General features: G+C 49.2%; 6 protein-coding genes across 6 annotated transcripts; 1 reads left to right on the top strand and 5 right to left on the bottom strand.

The window, feature by feature from the left end:
* Positions 1-18: 18 nt before the first annotated feature.
* Positions 19-2,985, bottom strand: C8Q69DRAFT_405734 (putative eukaryotic translation initiation factor eIF-2C4; the record flags this gene model as incomplete). The annotated part of the gene is made up of 5 exons (XM_028628085.1): positions 19-218; positions 271-2,104; positions 2,165-2,313; positions 2,370-2,560; positions 2,609-2,985. 5 exons carry the CDS (start codon positions 2,983-2,985, stop codon positions 19-21), a joined length of 2,751 nt encoding a protein of 916 aa, XP_028483115.1.
* Positions 2,986-6,048: 3,063 nt separating this feature from the next.
* C8Q69DRAFT_473693 (putative mRNA 3'-end-processing protein rna14) lies at positions 6,049-9,925 on the bottom strand. Its single transcript, XM_028631063.1, has 5 exons — positions 8,778-9,925; positions 8,292-8,723; positions 7,220-8,225; positions 6,432-7,160; positions 6,049-6,297 (listed from the first exon to the last, which is right to left on the bottom strand). The coding sequence occupies exons 1-5, from the start codon at positions 9,687-9,689 to the stop codon at positions 6,284-6,286; spliced, it is 3,093 nt and encodes a 1,030-aa protein (XP_028483114.1). The 5' UTR covers positions 9,690-9,925; the 3' UTR covers positions 6,049-6,283.
* A 117-nt stretch (positions 9,926-10,042) lies between these two features.
* On the top strand, positions 10,043-11,556 carry C8Q69DRAFT_473689 (histone chaperone asf1). Its single transcript, XM_028631062.1, has 4 exons — positions 10,043-10,332; positions 10,390-10,429; positions 10,485-10,793; positions 10,853-11,556. Exons 1-4 carry the CDS (start codon positions 10,224-10,226, stop codon positions 11,253-11,255), a joined length of 861 nt encoding a protein of 286 aa, XP_028483113.1. The 5' UTR covers positions 10,043-10,223; the 3' UTR covers positions 11,256-11,556.
* Positions 11,557-15,382, bottom strand: C8Q69DRAFT_473686 (snare protein). Its single transcript, XM_028631061.1, has 7 exons — positions 15,097-15,382; positions 14,677-15,016; positions 13,041-14,624; positions 12,433-12,988; positions 12,250-12,371; positions 11,915-12,199; positions 11,557-11,850 (listed from the first exon to the last, which is right to left on the bottom strand). The coding sequence occupies exons 1-7, from the start codon at positions 15,181-15,183 to the stop codon at positions 11,825-11,827; spliced, it is 3,000 nt and encodes a 999-aa protein (XP_028483112.1). The 5' UTR covers positions 15,184-15,382; the 3' UTR covers positions 11,557-11,824.
* Positions 15,383-15,663: 281 nt separating this feature from the next.
* On the bottom strand, positions 15,664-17,159 carry C8Q69DRAFT_324875 (hypothetical protein). Its single transcript, XM_028627406.1, has 2 exons — positions 15,999-17,159; positions 15,664-15,932 (listed from the first exon to the last, which is right to left on the bottom strand). Exons 1-2 carry the CDS (start codon positions 16,916-16,918, stop codon positions 15,803-15,805), a joined length of 1,050 nt encoding a protein of 349 aa, XP_028483111.1. The 5' UTR covers positions 16,919-17,159; the 3' UTR covers positions 15,664-15,802.
* Positions 17,160-17,973: 814 nt separating this feature from the next.
* On the bottom strand, positions 17,974-19,600 carry C8Q69DRAFT_522936 (THUMP domain protein; the record flags this gene model as incomplete). The annotated part of the gene is made up of 6 exons (XM_028633556.1): positions 19,255-19,600; positions 18,990-19,128; positions 18,745-18,897; positions 18,468-18,682; positions 18,195-18,335; positions 17,974-18,117 (listed from the first exon to the last, which is right to left on the bottom strand). Exons 1-6 carry the CDS (start codon positions 19,312-19,314, stop codon positions 17,974-17,976), a joined length of 852 nt encoding a protein of 283 aa, XP_028483110.1. The 5' UTR covers positions 19,315-19,600.
* Positions 19,601-20,179: the final 579 nt, after the last annotated feature.

Here is a 20,179-nt window from a genome sequence, read left to right as displayed (position 1 = left end):
CCATTGAATGTGTATCATCTAGATGTACCACATCCCGAAAGCCAGCCTGTTGGAACTGGCGTGCATGGGAAGCAGGCGCTTCTCCAGCGGCTGTGGTTTCTTCGGCTTTGGGTTGTCCAGCTTGATGTGCGGTCCGCTCTGAGGACCCGAGCTGGCAGGAACGTTTTCGTGATGGCGCGCTCTGTTTGAGATTAGATGCGCATAGTACACTGCGGGGACTGTAATGATGGTTAGCAGGATGAAGAATAATGTAACCGAGCACCAACTTACAAAGTGAGACAGAAGTAGTCGACCTCATGTACTGGTAGCAATGATCATAGATCATATTCTGGAGCTGGTGAGGCTTGTGTTTGAGCTCATCCAGGATGACGTGATAGTGAACAGGGCGAGAAGTACCCTGCAGGGCGATGTGCGAGTACAGGATAAAGTCCCAGTGGTCTGGGCTGGTTATATCCCGTTCAATCAAGGTTCCTGGCAGAGGATTGCCGAACCTGTCTGCAGCGTTACGGTCATTAGGTCTAGGGAATGCTCGAATGTGGTGCCGCTTAGAGCAGATAACCACTGTGAATTTCCCATTCCAAGCACCTTCAGCTATCACCCCAAGGAGCGCCTTGATATGCGGCACCTCATCCATGAGCACCTGCTGGTACTGACCATCTGAGACGCCGTCTCGGAAGTAATAGACGTGCTCTGGAAGTCGGCCCTTGTTGACCGTCATAATCCATTCTCTAATAAGAGGTTTCAACATGGTGTGCAAGTTGGAATGAGCGATCATCTCGACACGCTCCATGTTCGTATCGCACGCTCCCCAGTAACGAGCCCCATATGAATCCGCACAAACAGATACAGCAGCCATTGAAGGTGCCCAGCTTCCAGGGCTTGAGTGTGAAACGTCAGCCCCGATTATCATCGAGCCGGAGCGGACGCCGCAATCTGGCATTTTGGAGATCGCGCGAGCAGTGGTACCTCCAAGCTTCGCATTGACTTTCATCAAAACGTTGGAGACATACTGAGGGTTACCCTTCACAACCTGTTCCGATTGGAGGACCTGCGAAGGAGCCCCCCAGCGGCAGTCCATTGACTTCTTGATTCGAAGGTAGGTGAAGGAGTTCTTGTCAGGAACAATGAAAATGATCAGCTGAGGGTCCTTCTGGAACTTGTTTCCAGTGGCCGTGTAGACCTTCTTAACGGCTTCAGCCACATCTTCCTTGAGTTCCACAATGCAAGGACGATTAGCCACCTTGCCACCGTGACCAGAGTATATCTTCATAAAACTGTCACAGAAGCTTTCGACTTGGCTCTGGTTGATCGGGTGACGGTTGTTGGATACGTATCCCACGCCCCACGCGGTCAGAGGCCACTTATTCGGCTCGAGAAACTTCTTTCCTCGCAGATCCCAGCGTCCATTGGTCCCAGGATTGAGTTTCTGGTTACCGAACTGGATCTCCGGGTTGGGGAGAAGACGGGCTTTCGTGCGTATCATGTTTTCTTCGACCTTGAGGCCAAACGACTGCAAGACTGGGTCGTGAGAATGATCGAGGGTTTCCTTGCACTTCTCAATGGACTTCAAACGTTCGGCAGGACGAGAAACAGCAAACTTGATCATCTTTGCTGTTTGATGTTCGCTCAGTTTGTACGGGTACTTGTTGAGGCCCTGGATGGTCAAGAATTCCATTGGGTAATAGACCTCCTTCTTGGTCATTTCGACCATCGGAAGGTCTGGGTACCTCAGGTCTATGTTATACTTCTCCTTGAAGTAAGCCTGTACAGTGAGCCGTCTAGTCGTCCCAGTAGCCTTGTCCTTGATATCAATTGTGAACATTCGAGGACTGGAATTGACCAGGCCCTTGATAACGAAGTCCTGATCAGACACAGGGCAGCCGTTATAGTTGGGACGGACAACCAATTTGTTCAGCCGCTTGTGGACTTCATAGAACATTGCCGATTCCGTGAAGCCACCGTAGCCATCCGGGACGGGCTTCAGGTTCCACATAACCTGCTGAATGTCACGGGAATCGGTCATGCCAATGCAAGCACCCATGATAGAGATACGTGCCCAGTAGCACGTGTTGGAGACGTCGATGTTGACACACAGCCGCCCGGGCTACAATAGTGCGTTAGACTAATGTGAAAATAAACTGGTACAGACGGATTGATGACTTACATGAGTAATGCGGATCGCCTGGTAGACGCCCTTGAAGGCGAGAACTCCATTTCCAAGGTCTTCCTTCTGGCCCTTGGGATCAATGAAGGACCTCTTATGGGTCACGAACTTGGTAGATGGATATTCGCGGAGCACATGATCGAAGAAAGCTAGGCCGTCAGTAAATGCCCTATTTCCAGTGGATATAGACCGATGCAGTACTTACTCAAAGCCTCGTTCACATCCTCACTATAGGAAGTCTGGCCACGGAGCCAGGCGCTCAACACGGAAAGGTTGACCGTCTTGGTGCGGCGGACGACCAAGCGGAATTGGTTCTTTCCAGTGATATTGCGACGACCTTGCTCAGCGTCAAGATCGACGACCACATTCAAACCATTTTCAAAATTGTTCAATGACCTAATGAAGTTAGTTCAAGAATCAACTAGGGGAGCGGATGATACTTACCAAGCGAGCTTGTTACCATCGAAGATGGTCTGGCGAAGAACTGACTTCCTGGCGTTCGAGTTCCATACTTTCTGGATGACAGCACGCTTCTCCGCGCCGTTGCCGATATGGACCTGTAAATGCGTCAGATATGTCAGGACGTCACCGGGGTTGTGGAACGGAATTATACTTACATCGTATTGGTATACGGTCTTGCTAGGAAACTTAGAAATCGGATACGCATTCAGCGAGACCTCGATTTCTTTTCCAGTCGTGTTGGTTCCAGGACGTTGGCAGATGTCCAACGGAACGGCATTCTTTTGATCGTCAGCGCCATAGAAGTTCAGGTTACGGGGCAACCCTTTGATGATCCCATCAAACTGAGGAGCACGGATCATCTCCGCCGTCAGAACGGGCTGAGGGATGTCCGGATCTTCAATAAGATTCTGCATCGTGTAGGCCTAGCACACTCAAGGTCTCAAGGTACAAGAGATGTGGGTTGAAGCAGCAAGAGGTATGATCGAGTTGGGAGGCAGTTGAAGAGAGAGGAGCTTTGGTGGTTTGGGGGAGAAGAAGAAGAGTAATGAACGAGGCGAATAGGTCTATATATACACCAAGAAGCGGAGTAATCGTGTGAATTCATGGGATACGCAGCTTGAACGATCATGGGTGAAAGTGCCGCATAGGTAGCGATGAATTGCTGCGACATAGCAATAGGAAGATGGTTGTCTGTGAATGGTTGCAACCACTCAAGGAGTTGGGCGGCCGAAGACAATAGGGGATGATGCGGGATCCCGCATTCACTATCAAAAAAAGCTCGGGAAGAAGCAGCAGACTACTAGTTACTGCTTGCGTGAAAGCAACCAGGAGGTAGTCTTGGGGAGGGGCATCCACTCGTTCTCCTTAGAGAAGTCATTGCGTTTCTCAATATATTTGGGAGGTGACTGGCCGAGCAGCGTGGGAAACCGAAAGACATATTCTCGAAAGCAATACAAACATCACTGACTTACCGGATAGTTCAGAGCAAACGCCGTCGGCGGAAGATCGATGTTCTTACAGCTATCTGTTGCCAGCCGCGGACGATCCAAAGCAGGATCACCGCGAGCGGGTTCACGCTGGGTCGGGCTCATTGGGTGAGTGGTCGGAGACCCAGGCAAGGATGGTCTACCAGACATGGCGACTGGTATAAACCCTGATTTAAGTATCGATCGTCGCGAGTGGAGCTCTCAAGGAAACAAGACTGCTGAAAACCCGACGAAGTCAGAACCTATGCTCGTTAGTCACTACAGAGTGTATTGCAATAAGGACAAGGGCAAAATCGATGAACTGAGGAGCGTTGGAGGAACGAAGAGAAGAAACGTTGATGGCGTGTTACCTACCTGAAAAGCTGGATTCTCTTCCAAGTGATGGGGTACCAGAGACAGCCTAACTGCTGAGAGAGAAGAAAGAGAACACTTACTTGAAGGGTAGGAAAAGCGATATGGCGATAACTTGCAACGAAGAAATACGAAGAAGAGAAGAGATAGATGTGTGGAAGGGTGTATGAGATGAGACAGTGCAGAACAGGAAAGAAAAGCAACTTCGAGTTGTAGGTGAGGATGAAGGAGGAGAGGATAGAGGTGAGATGTGGGAGGGAGAAAGCAGGAGAGGAGAGGAGAAGAGGAGACCTTGAGGCGAGGACGCGTCTGGAGAAAGAGAACACAGACTGTCTCCTAGGAAGTTGACGTCCACAGCGACCACAAGACGTTTTAGGAAGGAACAACAGAGCCAGCCTCAATGGGGCTGGTTGTCCCACTGACGTGGTTCTGAACAGAAGGTAATTTCCGGAATTGAGGAGTATATGATTAGGATGTCAAGTAGGTATGTTTGCTTAATTTAGGAGAAGTGAGGAACGAATCGAAAAAGGAGAATGAGAAGCCTGAGCTGATGGATCCTTAGGATGATAGTTGTGGAGTTGTCGAGATCACGCAGTCTATATGCGTTCGAGTCCTCTTAAATATTGATGCCTCGCAGAACTACGCGCCACAAAATAGTATTTGGATTGTCTCTGAGATAGTGAGCTAAGTGAGATTTCCCTGTCACATCTTTGAAGGTTTGGACTTTCTGACTGACTCGATCCTGGATGTGCAATCAGCGTCTACTTAGAAGATCTACCAAATGACGGACATAATATACCCCATCTCATGTTTATAATGGCTATGGTTCCAGACTGGTTCTAGAAAATACTACTGTGCTTCGATGCATGGGTTGAATGTCCATACTTGTGGAATCCCAGGTTTGAAGGGACGTTCTGTTTGTTACGGCGTGTCGTGTGGGAACTTCCTACACTATAGCGAGTCCTGTGGCATTGGAAGCATTGTGAGATAAATTTATGTTCTTCCCGACCCAATACAGTAGACTATGGTATATTACCTCCCAATTTTACATGCTAAGTCGTAGCTACTTGAGAACCATAAACACAATGGAATCGATCGTCTCTTAGAATCTGCGATCATGTTTATTCAAGCAGGTACGTATGATCACATATCTAAGCATCCATTCTAAAAAGGTAAAAGGGCTAGCTACCGATTTTAAATTGCAGAGTACTGTCTCCTCGGATATTCAATAGGCTCGACATAACCGAAATTCTGTGCAGTACAACAATCTTCGATACAAACTGGAGGGCAGATTATTGACAGCGTTCATACACTCGGAAACAGAACAGAAGACAACGGAGTGAACGGTGGACTTGATTAATAAGGAAATGTACTGAGCGTGAGCCTGTATAGACAAAGTTCCATATTCACCATCTCTGGATATCGTCAGGGTATACGAAAAAGTGAAATGAGCTGGACCGGTCGAGATTCCCGACCGTTACATAACAGAATGGACAAACCTTGTTAATTTGCCAGTGGCTGCTATCTGTAGGTGACATAGCTAACTGTTGTCGGAAAATAAAGCTCGATATTATGGATTGCAGATCAGTCCTTTTGAGCTTGCTATTTGAGATCAGCGAAAAGTCACAGTATCAAGATGTTCGATGTCTGAGAATATCAGACCGAAAGCTGGCAGTCGCTGATGATGTATATAACTACTTTCTGCGTGTGTAGGCAAGAGACTACCGTATGTAATGTTGCACCCTCTGCTTGAGAATGGAATGAACTACGCGGAAAATACTATCTAGCATTTGTTTCTGGACATTGATTCAGACAAGCATCGTGTAAATAGGACCGAACTACACTGCGTAAACTGGAATAAGAAAAGGTACGCTTCAGAACAATACATGTTATGATGATGCTTTTCAAGTATTAAATGAGCATCTCCCATTTGCTTAGAAATACGGAGTCTCGTCGATTGCTCTCCATTCGTAGAATCTTCCGCCCGTCATCGAACTGTACAAATGCCCCCATCCTTCCTTGAATGTCCGACCCAAGAAGCCGATCACAATCCTCGCTATGAGCATGTCGCCATCCGGCTTTTAGAAAAAAGAAAAGAAAAGAAAAAGAGAAAGAACACCAAACCAAACAACGCCGTTCACTTCGCATGCAGGTGTGCCTGTTTTAGGTGCATATGGTGATGTCCATTTACATTCAATAACATCAAAGCATGACAAACAAGAAAATCTGATCGAGGAGTTGTAGTCGAGATTGAGCTAGTACGAGGGCCATAGTATCCTTAAGGGCGCCCCTATGCTTGGTTCTTCCGTTACAGTGCGAACTAACGGTATTGACCTGGAGGAAACAAGAACTGTTAGCGAGGAGTCTTCCAAGTTCATCTAATAGTATCCCAGGCAGAACCGCAGGTACTTTTCCCACTTTGCGGGAGCCTTATGCATTCAACAAATGGGAGGACACAAGCATCTTACCAGTTGAAGGGTGCATCCCAAGGACTTGCGTCTGTCCAGCTGGCATTCCATACATAGCCTGCGAGACATTGGGTAACTGTGATATGGACGAAGGAATATCGATCCTTCGGAGGAGATCCACCATCTTTTCAGGGGAAAACCTGCCAGCATTGTACGCAGAAGCAGGGGGGATTATACTAAGAAGATAGACGACATCGCGAGGTAAAGGGGCTGCAGAGGACTGGGGTCTGTACTGCGCTCTGCTCTGAATTCCGCCGTTGACCACTTGGGTCTGTTTCTGTTGATCGACGCGTCGAGCGGCCGCGGCTTTGAGCGGTGACTCTGCGCGGATAAATTTACGGGGTCTTCCCATCTCATCGTCCAATTCGTCAAGCGGGAATGCCCGCTTGGGAGAACTCGTCGACGGCGCGTCGGCATACCGTGGAACAGGTGCGTCAGTGACCTGCTCGGTTGTTACCAGCGTCTTTGGTCTCGCTTGAGAGGGTGATATGATCGGTCGGACTGCTGTAGGATCGAAAGTGGACGTCAAATAGCGGTGCGAAAAGTGTGCTAAGGCCGGATCCTCAGGGAATAGCTCGCGCATCCGCGTCTCCAAATTGACCACTTGGACTAAGTCGCCGTATCGGGACTCATACTCGTGAAGGAAGGCGAAAATGGGTTTTGCCTTGTGGACGTTCTCTGGATTGGATGCCAGCTTCCTGACAGTCATCTCAAATACCGCTCTCGCATCTGCAATTACCACATTAGCTCACAGTTCTGCTGCTCAGATGGAACACAGAAACACCTACTCGTGACGTCGTTGATATCAATCAAATGTTTCAAATATTCGAGAGCAAAATTCTCATCTTCTGGGAACAGCTTTGCACCACGCTCAAAGATCTTCGTCGCTGCCGGATCCTTATAACAGTGATATTCAATGAGAGCACTGGCGATATAGACGTCACTGGTGATCCGGCCACGTTTGCGAGCATCCGCAAATATCTGTCTTGAGCCAGCCATTTCACCAGGCTTGCCCTTTCCTTGAATACGACGCATCGCGCGCATCAGAGCAATCCACGCGAAGGATATTGTCTTAGAAAGAATCCCGATTTGCACAGCATGCGCTTTCCGCACCGCGTCAATCTGGGCCTTTTTCGCAGACTCCTTCGCCTTTGATTCACTCCCACGGTCCTCATCCTCGTCCTCTTCCTGAACAGGCAGGTTCTCTGGTTGAGCGTTGGCATAGGTTTCTTCAATACGAGCGACGTCTTGCGCTTCGCGGGTGCGAGCCTTATTGATCAAGTCATAGAGCGCATCGAGAACTTTGTCGTAAGGTTCCCTTACTTTGGCACCTCTCTTCTTCGGGTCTTGTTCTGATTCCGACGTAATCTCAAGGCGATCAGCCCGCTTGAATGCAAGCAGACAACTCTCTGGGTTGGCGTCTATTCCTTGCTTCAAGAACTCATTCCCTTCTGTTTCCATATCATTCTGGAAGCAGAACTCCGCCGCCTCAAACCATATTTCGGGCAGGAATCTCAGGGCCATCAGCGCTTGCTTGTAGACATACAATACACGCGCCCTGAAACCTGCAATATCTTCTTCTTTGAGAACCAATGGGTCGCTCTTCTCCCAGTCAATCCAACGCTTCCATATCTCGACCTGCTGATTAAACTCCACGTCTCCTTCTGAGCCCGGAATAGGAGGTAGCCTAGGTAACGAAGTACGGATAAGATCACGCGTGATATTCTGGAGCTCAGTGTATGAGCTCCGCGCGGTCATATATGCAGGAGAGCGCTCCTGGAGAAATTTGCGACCCTGACAGAACCGTATTAGCTCATCAAACTTTATCAAAACTTTCGTCAAAAAGACGAAGAGACCTACAGTAAGTTTATTCAGACCCATCTCAAACTGATCATACTCCTTCCAGAAAGTGTTTACAGCATGAGTAGGTACACAGATCGCTTTCTGGTAAGCCTTCCGCAATAGGTCCATCTTCTGCTGGTCCTGCCAGCCAGAACCCCCAATATTACCCGGGCCTGAACGTATGAACTGGACGTAATCCACCCAGATAGGAGCTGAATCCTTATCGATACCAATATTCTGAAGCGCAAAATCATAAGCAGACGATATAATTCGTCTGGCCTGACCTGTGGTGTCTGTTGTTAAGGGGTTACGGCGACGAACATAGTCAAGATAGACAGACCACAGCTGAACACTGGGGGTTGCGAGAAGCGTCCTGTTGAAGATCTGCTCTAGACGGTAAAGTTCGTTGTTTTCAGACTCCATATTGGCATATGAGACCCATTGATCCGCCTAATATTCGTGAGTTCCGGTGAAATCGAAGGAATAATGTCATGAGATACTTACCGCTTGAGGAAAGACTTTGAAGAAACGCTCATAGACCTCACGGGCGTTGTCGATCTTATTGCGACTGCGATGCTCGTTGATGAGCTCAAGCCATGCAGGAATATCTCCGCGAGGGTCTTCTTGGATCCTATCCTCCAGTATGCCAACACGATCGTGGGGCAGCCGACCTGTAGAGGAAGACTCGGCAGTAGCAGCCGGAGGGGTTGGCACAGGGCTGTTACTTGCAAGTCCGCCCTGCATAGCCAAGGGATTGTACAGATCTTGACCAGGAACAAGAGAAGGATCATTTTGTGGAGCAGGAACAGGAGGAGAATAGGAGTTATTGAAAACATCTTTCGAGGTGGACAGGTCTGGTGCGGCCTGCTGTACTGATACATCAGAGGTAGAAGTATTTTGATTTGCATTTTCAGAGACAGCCTGCTCAGGTACGCCTGCAGAAACAGTTCCCACATCTTCACCACCGCCCAGTACGGCCGGTGGCTCATACTCAGTATCGCCCTTGTCATCCTCCTCATCATCCTCAACGACAAAGCCCCCTATTGTTCGGGTCTTCGGTTGCACATGGGTATTGGATGGAGGCATAGATGCTGAAGCTCTCGACTCAGTCCTGGACGGCGTCTCGGACGGGTAGTTACCACTAAGAGGCTGATTCGAACCATTCTCCGGCGGTACTGAACCGTGCTGAGGAGTGCCTGAAGCCGATTGTGCAGTAACTGGGGGAGACTCTTGTATTTCATCTTGCTTGGAGTCTGTTAAAGGAGCAGAAAATTGATCTTGCAGCGTTTTTGAAGGGTCATAATCATCTGAATCTGAACTATCTGCACCTTGTTCCTCAACAGTATTGTAGCTCACAGTATCTGCATTCATTGCCTGGGCCTGGAAAAAGGCCTTTTCAGCGTCATCTTCAGCCATGATAATAAGCTGTGTTGTCCTGAAGCAAAACAAACGAAGCGAATAAGAAAGCTAGCTGCCAAGGAGGATTAGCAAAGAGCTAAGCTGGCGGCAGCAAAGGGACTAGCTCACAGGTGGAATGAACGTGAGATAATATCAAAAGAGAGCTAAATTAGTTATCAAAGGGCAAAAGAGCTAGGTGCGTTCCAGAGCGGGTGGGTAATGGGGACGAGGTATCCCAGAGGTTGCTGGGTGTTGCTTGCTGTAGTTGTCAAATTCGCCGCAGAAGCTTCAAAGCTCTCACGCGAGGGATGATCACGTGACGTTAATTGGCAGCGCGAGAATGCGAGGACGCGGTCAATAATCGGGCAGCGCGTCGATCCCGCTCTGGGGCTGCTAAGAGACCTCCTTCATCCTCCCGGGACATAAAGTCACCGTCGCCTCCTCTCCCTTCTCACATATTTGGATTCCTTTGTTGTTGTTGTCTGCAGGCCTCCTCCCACATCAAAGCACAAAAGCTGTTGTTCCATATACCCCACCCCGCCTTTCGCCGCCATGTCTGTCGTCTCCCTTCTCGGAGTGAAGGTTCTCAAGAACCCGGCCCCTTTCCTCGCGCCCTACGAATTCGAAATCACCTTTGAGTGCCTTGAACAGCTTCAAAAAGGTGACTAAAAGACAGGTTTCTGCATATTCCTGATCCCGGCTCACTAACGGAGATTAGATCTCGAATGGAAGCTTACTTATGTCGGTTCCGCTACTTCGTGAGTTGGTCCCTTGGAACCCCTCTCATTTGCTTCATCATACTGACTATTCAAGATCTGAACATGACCAGGAGCTCGACTCTTTACTTGTTGGACCTATCCCTGTCGGGGTCAACAAGTTCATCTTCGAGGCCGACCCACCAGACCTGAAGCGCATCCCGCCCTCCGAGATTCTGGGCGTCACCGTGATTCTGCTCACATGCAGCTACGATGGCAGAGAGTTTGTTCGCGTTGGATACTATGTAAACAACGAATACGATAGTGAAGAGCTCAATGCGGAACCCCCTGCGAAGCCTATCATTGAGCGCGTGCGCCGCAATGTGCTTGCGGAGAAGCCTAGGGTCACTCGCTTCGCGATCAAATGGTGAGCATGCTGAACCGCACACGTGGGGCTTTGACGGGTAACTGACGTGGCATTGCTAGGGACTCCGAGGAATCTGCACCAGCTGAATATCCTCCTGAACAACCGGATGCGGATAATCTCGAGGACGACGGCGCGAACTATGGTGCCGAGGAAGCTGAACTTGAGGCCGCCCTTATGAGAGAGCTTGAGGAGGCCGAGCGAGGAGAAGGAGAAGAAAGAGAAGGTGGTGAAGACCAGGAGATGGAGGGTGCCGAAGAAACTGCTGGCCCATCTAAGGAGGAGGACGTCTCCGATGCCGAAAGTGAGGACCTGGAAGCCGAGAGCAGTGGCAGCGACGAGGAAGATCTTGACGAAGATGAAGGCGGAGACGGCGATGACGATGTCGAAATGGGTGATGACAAGGACGAGGTATCTAAGCCCGACGCTGCGCAACACTCGCAGCCCGAAGTCATGGTCCACTGAGCTTTTGATTTTTGATATGCACTTTCCTTTTCTGGATGGGAAAACAACGGGACTGCCAATACAGGATTTACGATCTATAAGGAATGCTTCACGAGTCAGGATGATTTCCAGCACACCCTCCATATTTAACATATATCGCATTATCTGCTTTATCTGATAGAGTCCGGCCATAATGCTACTTAGGGGGGCCAGGCGCAGTTTCTTTCTTTGTTCACAACTTTTATAGTGACTTTCCAGAATCTCTTATGCGAGTATATATCACGGAATAGTCTTTTATTTCCCTTCAAAAGCACGGACAGACAATTCTAGTTTCCTTGTATTTCTGCAATTTTAATGAGATATTCTCCAATGTAAACAGCGTACGGCCATGGCAAATCCGCTAGCGGATGAATCCATCATGGCCACAGTATAGCATTCGGAATGAGAGGGGAAAAAAAAAACACTAATGGAACGTCGTAATGAACGGATAACTCCAGTGGTATCATCTATCATAAGCTTTGCAGAAAGTGTCCCAGCCCTTTACCAGATAAGTTCACGACCGTTAATACGTACATGGAAACACGCGATGCTCAGAGGCCGAACTTAGAGCCTAGGGCTTTTCAGAGCATCAGTATTCGACTGCACATACAGCGGGTTCATCAGGGACTGGAGAGACTTACCACCAAGGAACATCTTTCGTTTCTGTGATTGAACATATTTACTGACGTCGTTTGCAAAGCTGCTGCTGTTTTCTTCCAGCCTATCCATGGTGTCTCCCATGAGATTGAGCCTCTCAGTTCTCTCTTGGACCTGTCGTGACATGTAGGCCATATAACCTTCATCGTTTCTTTCAACTGGGGACTGGCCTGGCCGTTGACCCTCACGGGCGGCTCTGCGACGTTCTTGTTCTTCAACGCGCATCTGCTCCAACATGCGCTTGGAAGGGGGCCGATCAGGACCACCGACTGCAAACATGTCAGCATAATTGCGACAGAGGCAGGACTGGATCACTTACTTAGGATATCCATATCCGCAGGAGACACATATTGAGTGCCGGCGATCCACTGTAGATTTGAGATTGTCGGACGAGGTGGAGTGAGCGCCTGCTCATTAAATAGTTGGTCTGCAGAGGGTTGTCTGTAGAATTGTCAGTCTCACCCTTCCTATAACGTACTTAATCGCTGGCACTGTCACATACATTCCGATGCCAGCTCCCCAGGCCCGCAACAAGCCCACTTCAGATGGACCTATCCAAGCAAGGATATTGCCAGTAGGGGAGATCAAAGCTTCTGAAAGTCGCCTCATATCCACTAAGTGATCGATTCTGGAGCTTCCGATCTCCTTCAAAGACGGGATGGAGTAGGCACGAACGTTTCCGTCGCCAAAGAGGCCGACAAGACTATAACCTCTGCCTTCAGTCTTGACCACCGCAGCCGAGTCACACAGGAAATCGTCCCAGCTTTTATAGGCTCCTTTGGAGGTTGCCGGTTTGAATATCCTACAACCCGATGGAGTCACAACGACAATCACCCCATTGAGTTTGAAACCGGTCCTGAGACCCGCAACAGCCTTTGCGGTTGCCAGCGCAGGATTCCCCTTTTCCGCATCGATGGGACTGATGCTTATGACTTTATCATCGAGGGAGGTGATACCGGCTAACACGGCGGTATAAGCCCCAGTATTGGATGGTAAAATTTTGAATGTCGCCAGATTCCCTCGGTTCGTACCAACAAAACAGCAGATACTCGAGTAATCTGATGCACCATATCAGTATGGTTTTCTGCCAGGGTTTACGAGTCTGCTTACCTTCTCCATCCAGCGTTAAGACGCCGAACTCGATGCACGTGGGCCACTCAGATGGAGCACCTTCTTGTGTGCGGCTCTTTCTGATGCTACTCCGCTTATTGACCTTTACGAAGTCAGAGATCTGAGCAGAGTATATCACTGCCGGTCCACGCAGATCGATGAGTGCCAAGCTCCCTCCCTCGAACCCGGCGCATATGAATCCGACGTCGCTATGTTTCAGTGCAGTCACGGGCCCTTGCTGCATATCCAATAGAGTTAATGGCAAGAGGCCATCCTTCAAAATGGGATCTGTCCTTAGGGTGATATCTGTTAATTCCCCCGGCCCTGCATTGGGCCCGGTTGGGATATCACGTCCAAAATTCCGGTTACGGCCCCATCTGAATACTACAACTTCTCCAGTTTTCAAGCCGACTGATAATTCCCCTGCCGCTCCAGACATAGACATTTGGGTCACCTCCACATCTTGGACGCGGCCCACAGCACGAGCCAAATCGACCTGAATTACGTCTCCATTTTCAATTTCATCATCATGGCCAGCATCCCAAATACGGACTGTTCCATCCGCATGAGCAGTTGAGACGATTGTACGGTCCTCAAAGCGCTTCAAGTTTTTCTTCGCCTCAGCACCGCCAATCAGGAACTTGGGTCCCTGAGATCGTCGCTCTTTCAACCCTAGCCAAGGTGAGCGGTCCACAGGCGTGAGTGAGATTTTATTGACAAATGGGTGAACAAAAGCCAAAGAGACGTGGAGCATGTTGGTGGGGCTGATAGGATGTCCGCTAGGGAAGCTCATCGTCAGTAGTTCACCAGAGGATAATAATGCGATAATTGCGATCGGATCATGAGCACCAGCAAAATATGGCGACGAACGCGGAATGAGACAGAAATCGACGACGTCTGCGCCTGGCGGGACTGGTAGTGTAATACGCCTTTTGGGAGACTCGAAATGTTTGGAGAGAACCTGCCATGACGAAGTCTGATAGTTCGGGGTCGGCCCAAAGTCAAGAAACGTCAGTCCTTTGTTGGTCTCCGTTGTTGGATGACCACCGGCTATGAGGAGACCGGTGTCGTCAGGGTTGTTCTTCGCACACCAGGCAATCTGGCGAATAGGTTCTTTTGCAGATGGAAGCATCTGCTGTGAATCTCGTCTTTCAGACATCGCTCCTGGCACGTTTATGTTGGCGTCGTGGATCGTCGTTGCCATCACCAGGCGGCCATCCTTGGGATCCCAAAATACTAGACTTGAATCCTCATGCACAGTCAAGACAAAAGTGTTAGTGGGATGCCATAGTGCCTTCGTCAATTTCGGCCGGCGCAGCTCCTGGGCCATTGCTACATCCGAGTAACCGCCCGGGGCACCTGGCGGAATCTCATATTCGAAGTACTTTTGGGCGATATTCTGCTTGAACGAGAATGTCACCGCACCTTCTGGGTACCCAACTAGGAGCTTTCCTATGTCACGAGGTGCGAAAGCTAGCGACACGACAGGGAACAACCGCGATCGGGGATTATGCTCCTTCCAGAGATTAGGTATGCGGAAGGGCGTCAAGGATTCGCGGTCGAGATCGTACGCAATGATATCCCCTGCCATGCTGTAAGTCTCCAATCAAGATGATAGGCTGTATGGGATCCAAACCGTTCTGTAGACCGATGAACGCGTAATCCAGACTCGGGTCTGTCAGCAGTGAAGAGACGAGGCCCGGAGGAGCATAGGACACTAGCAATTTCTTCGTCGCGAGAGAGAATACGCATATCTCACTCTTAGAATCGACGCTTACGAGCTTGTCCGCGCAAAATTGAACGAATCTTGCAGACGCCTTTCGCGGGAAGTTGAAAACGACAGAGACTCTCCGCTGGCCGAAAACGTATATCTGACCGCTGCCAAATTGTGTATCACTCGTCCCTACAGCGAGCAAGGACTGCACTGGATCGTATGCTATTGCGCTAATCTGTGAATTTATTCCATATCGAGCAAACTATAGATGGTTAGGTTCATGTTTCAAGCTATGGGGTAGTAAACTTGCTGCCCCGGATTGGCAGAACCGCGGAGACGTACATCGTCCACAGCGAAGAGCTCTGGATTTAAACCAGCAGACAGGTCGTTCTGGATACCGGCCTGCTTGCCTCGCAAGAAATGAGCCATCTCTGCGACAGTGGAAAGGCAGCGACAAGCTACCTAGATCGATGGCATTGACGATGGACGGGATGAGGAGGCAGCTGGGGAAGTAAACTACCGTACTTATCCTTAGGTGGAGGGGCTGTGGCTGTTGAACTGCAGGCGGAAGCGGGCGCCGAGAGCTGACGGCATTGTGGCTTGGCAGCTCGCCCCGCTACAGTATATAAAGACGCGGGGAGTTCCGAGAAGATAGAGCTTTTCAAAATCATGTCTGACATTCCCACAGGTTTGTTAGTACTGGTAAGATTATCGGACGATGCTCTACTACTAAGTCCAGTCTATCCGGCATACTTAATGCAGGGCTCCTGAAATTCGAACATGTTGGTCTTTATGAAGCTCAAGATCTTCTATTGAGGCCGTCATCATGATCATGATCATGATCATTATCTGTATTAAGTTGTCTAATTTCTAGCTCTCCTGGAGAAAAACAATGCAGAGGAAATGAAGAAAGAAAGGAGGGCAGCCCCACACAGCCTGTCTCATGATTTGCGCCAAACCAGGTAACTATGCATCGACCGCCAGAAGAAAGTCATCATGTCGTTAGGAGCCGACCGAAGTGGCTATAAAACAAACGCCGAGATAGTGCTCAAAGTTCGATCGCGTTGATATTTTGGAGCGTCGCAGTCAAGCCTCTCCGTGCCTGAATTTCGAGTGCCTCGTTGCGATTCCGATAGTATTGCTCGGTAATCTTCTGGACATAGCGATAGCATGCATACCTGTACATCGTGAGCAAGGCTTAGTTTGCAATGACTAAAGACTTGGTAAGAAAGAAATATACTCACAACAGTATTCGGATCCTTTCTGAGCCTTCGAGATTCAGCCTCGATCCGAAACCCTCGAGAACAGCAGATGACGGGTTCTCGAAGATCTCTGCCATCAAAACATCCCCCCATACTGCGTTCCCCAGGTCAACAACACCGCGTAATTGCTTCAATTCAGGGTCCAAAATTATTTGGGATGGTCTGCCAAAGTCGACGATAACCAGTCGGGGCACGGTGACCTCCTCGAGGGCGGGTGATAGGCGGTCAATCTCGCGCCGGATCTCTGCATATGGAAGATTGATAAACATGTCTTCTGCATCGCGGAGGACTTCTTCAAAGATGCAAATATATGCATGTTTCCACGAAGGACTTCCTAATCCGCCTGCTACTTTCACCAAGGATCCAAAAGACGGTGCCACTTGCTGACCAATCAAATTGACAAGGGAGCCCAAGTGTCGATCGATATTCCTCCGCTGTTTTGTCGTGATTTGTGTCTCCATGTCATGCAGAGGACAGCCTCCTATGTATTGGCGAAAGAGAAACGGCGAGCCCAGAGACGCACGACTTGGATCAAAAAGAAATAGCTGTGGAATACATGGGTGGGCACACGAGGCAAGAAGGGCAAGCACTCTGGCTTCTGTCTCCAGTAGATAACGCTCCCTGCGCAAGAGGGCTGTTGTTGGCCGAGGCGAAGTTTTGAGCATTAACTGCAGACCGTTGGACAACTTCAGAAGACGCAGTGGATGCATGTGACCGTCCAGAACCTGCACATCTTGGACCCGGACGGTAGTAGTTGGGAAAAGTGACTGCACTATATCCTGAAGCCTACGGAGCTCGACAGGGCGGGTCGGTACAGGGGAGAGAGCAGCCATAGACATTATAAAGGGTCTCTGTGATTCCAGGGACAGCGACCCTGCAGGCGGTTTTAGAGAAACAGACATATTGGCTAGGTAAAGGAAAGAAGGGAAATAGGACACGACTGTCAGAGATGGATACTGAGACTGTTATAATACCCCACACTACATCTCGGCCTGAGACCAGACGCGCAAGTGCACAAGCGATGATTAAAAGAGATGATACTCCACCCCGGCACAGAAAAGTCAGAGAAGCGACAAAAGATCCGCTGGGCGACTGAACAGGCACGGGCACGAGCACCCATTAGGTATCTGGAAGCAACAGGCACGATTCCTCCGGGCAGGAGGGGGGTAATGGCCGCAGGGTGGCCCGTCACACTGAAGGAAGCCATCTGTATAGGACCATATACCGAGATCTTGGATCCAACTGAAACGAGGGCTTCGGCACACTGGAGCGGTGCGTTAACCATAAGGAAGCACTAAACAGTGGTAGAACCGTAGAAGAGCCATGTTGGATGCAAACGAGCGTAGGAAAGGAATTATTCAAGCGCCAGTGCGGGCCATGCCGCCATGTGGTTCCCGAGACGATGCGAGACAAAGGGTCTCCGCCCCGCCGATCTTGCGGACTCGCCTAAGTCTCCCGCTCTGAGAAAGGCTTCCTTGAGGTCGATGGGAACTCGCTTGGCATTGCCCAATCACATCGGGATTTTGGCGAGGTCCTGGCTGGCTTAGACGATCTGAAACCACCTCGCCGAGGACGAACGAGTCGGAACGACCAAGATCGGGGATCTTAGGCGTCTGCAAGGTCGTTCGCTGCCGCTGCTTCCAGGACAAGTAATGTCGCCGAAATCCTTTAACGGGTTTGGTCGTGTAGAAGCGCTCATCTCCACGCTCGGGGCAAGAGTTTGCGATACGCTGTTGAAATGCCCGTTCTAGAAGACGCACGAACTTGATCTGATAAAAAATACATCTGTCGACCAGCCTTGGGCCGAGGTTACAGCAGGTCATTCCAGAATCCAAAGTAATCCGTTATGTAATCATCTTTTTTGGTATCATGCCATGTCCGGTAGATACCCGCGCGGCTTGTATATCATTTTGTATACTGTGGCAGGAGGAAAGAATCCACTTAGCTACCCAAAACTCTATTCCTTGGATCCTGGCTCAGCGGCCTCAGCTAAGCCTACACGAGATTCTTGTGGCTTGTCGGCTGGATTGTAGAGTTCTGCCAGGTTGAAGCGCTTGAGCGAGTCATAGTCACTGCCGACAACGCTCATTCCAATAACATTCTGTAGAGAGGTCGACTGTCAGCGTGACCACTGCACGGACATACAAGATGGCTTGGACCGTGAAATGGCTTGCTTACCTGGACGACGTCGACCAAAATGATAAGGTCATAGTTTTTGAGATCAACGCTGTGGCCCGGACCGACTGCATCTGCTACTGTCTTGATGATGATATCCCGTCCCCATTGTTTGTTACTTCTCACATTAGGACGGATGGCGTACTGCACTGAATTAGCAAAGAGACCCAAAAGCATGTGAGCGACTGAATAATCAGTTGCATGCAAGATAGGATATCCGGTTTAGGAATGCATTCTCTTTTTCTTCTTCGTCCGTTCGCGGGGAGAGGGACACACCTTCTTCGGAGGTCCACCAGAATGGAAGTGAGGCTTAAGGATTTCCTTCGCAAAGTCTTCCAGGTTTACGCTGAGGGTCTTTCGAATGGCAGTGACGGGGGTCATCCTCATAATCCAGCGGCTTCTCTTCTTGTCGGGATTTTTTTGAGCGTCAACACATATGCTGTGGACCAGATCCACAGGATCTATCGACTTGTCGAGTCTAATAAATGACACTGTAGAGAGTCAGTTATATCTGATTCCTGTCAAATATTCCATTCTATACGAATTGACGCACTGCACGGCATTTCCATCTTAATCACTTGGAATCGACGGTTACCACCCGACTTGGGCTTCAGACCCTCCATTTCCTTTCTGATTTGGGTTTCGATATCATCCTCATCAGCACCTGAGTCTTCAGTTTCGGGTACATCATCCTCGTTATTCCCCACTTTCTATGGGAGAAGGCCCTGCGTCAGCTAGCCGAAAGCTGAATCAGGAACAGAGGCTGGGCGCACTCAAATAGAAGGATTGGAGTAGTACTTGCCTCAGAGAAAAGATCAAGTGCTTCCATGGACGCTTTGTGCTCTCTGCCTATGTCGCATGTCACAAAGACGCCAGAATCACCGGATTCGATGGCGACTTTCTTTTGGGTCTGCTGCTTGTACCGTTTATCGCCCCCCTATAGCAGGTTAGCAACGTATTTGTTGAGCTGAGTGAAACAAAAACCCATGAATTCCAACGTAGAACATGAATAGGACGTGTACATATATCTCAAGCGTACAAGGAGCGCAATTTCGAAACCTACTTTTCTTCTTTTCGATGACCGATCAGGACCCGCCATAGCTCTTTTCTTTTGCTCAGCCATGCACACACTCTAAAATAAGAGAGATGGATATTCTGCTGTCTTTCTCTTGTAAAAGTCGGGCTGTTCCTGAGAGTTTGGCCTCGATCTGGATAGTTAGGTGATACTGAGATTTCTCGGGTTCCCTAATTGGTGGGGTTAGCCACGATCATTTTGTTTTAGTGGGTTTAATCGCGATGTATGTACTTATCGCCCTCCCGCGCGGGAACAACGATAAGCGCGGAGACGGCGACGCACCGAAATAGTGACCCCGAATAATTTATGAAGTGGATCTCCTTTTCTATTCCAGACTACTGACCCGATGGGATGCAGTTTGTTGTAACTACTACTACTAACTACGAAATGTTCAGTAAGCTGGTCAGTCATGGGTCACGTGATTATTACACTCCAAAGCGGCGCGGGGTTCTATCTTCAGCTATCTAGTGGTCAATTCCGCGCAGATCATCCATTTCCCATTGCTCCAAGAATAGAACTGGAGACGAAGCATACTACATACTACAAATGGGCATATAAGCACTTAGTCAAATTAAATCCATCTGGTTCACAAACTAACCTGATGTGGCCTGGAAACTCGATGAACGCGTATACGCGGGGCAGAGAGATAACCACTCTATCAAGGAAGGACACTATTCTGTCATGACATCATCTGCTAGTCATGGCTCTCCGTTGTCATCCGCAAAATAGCCATCATTCTCTCCCATAACTCTGGGTCGACCATCTTAATATTCAGTACCTTTTTTCCATTTGAATATTTCCCCTGGTGATTACAGGGTTTTTGACTAGTCGATCTCCCTGCCTTTACTCAAGGAGCCTGGGAAGGTATTGCGCTGCCCATTACAATCGCAACATACAGAGTCATAGTTTAATT

Source organism: Paecilomyces variotii (genome assembly GCF_004022145.1).
Source record: "Paecilomyces variotii strain CBS 101075 chromosome Unknown C8Q69scaffold_9, whole genome shotgun sequence".
NCBI classification, from domain to species: Eukaryota; Fungi; Ascomycota; class Eurotiomycetes; order Eurotiales; family Thermoascaceae; genus Paecilomyces; species Paecilomyces variotii.
This window is presented reverse-complemented; position numbering and strand designations above follow the sequence as displayed.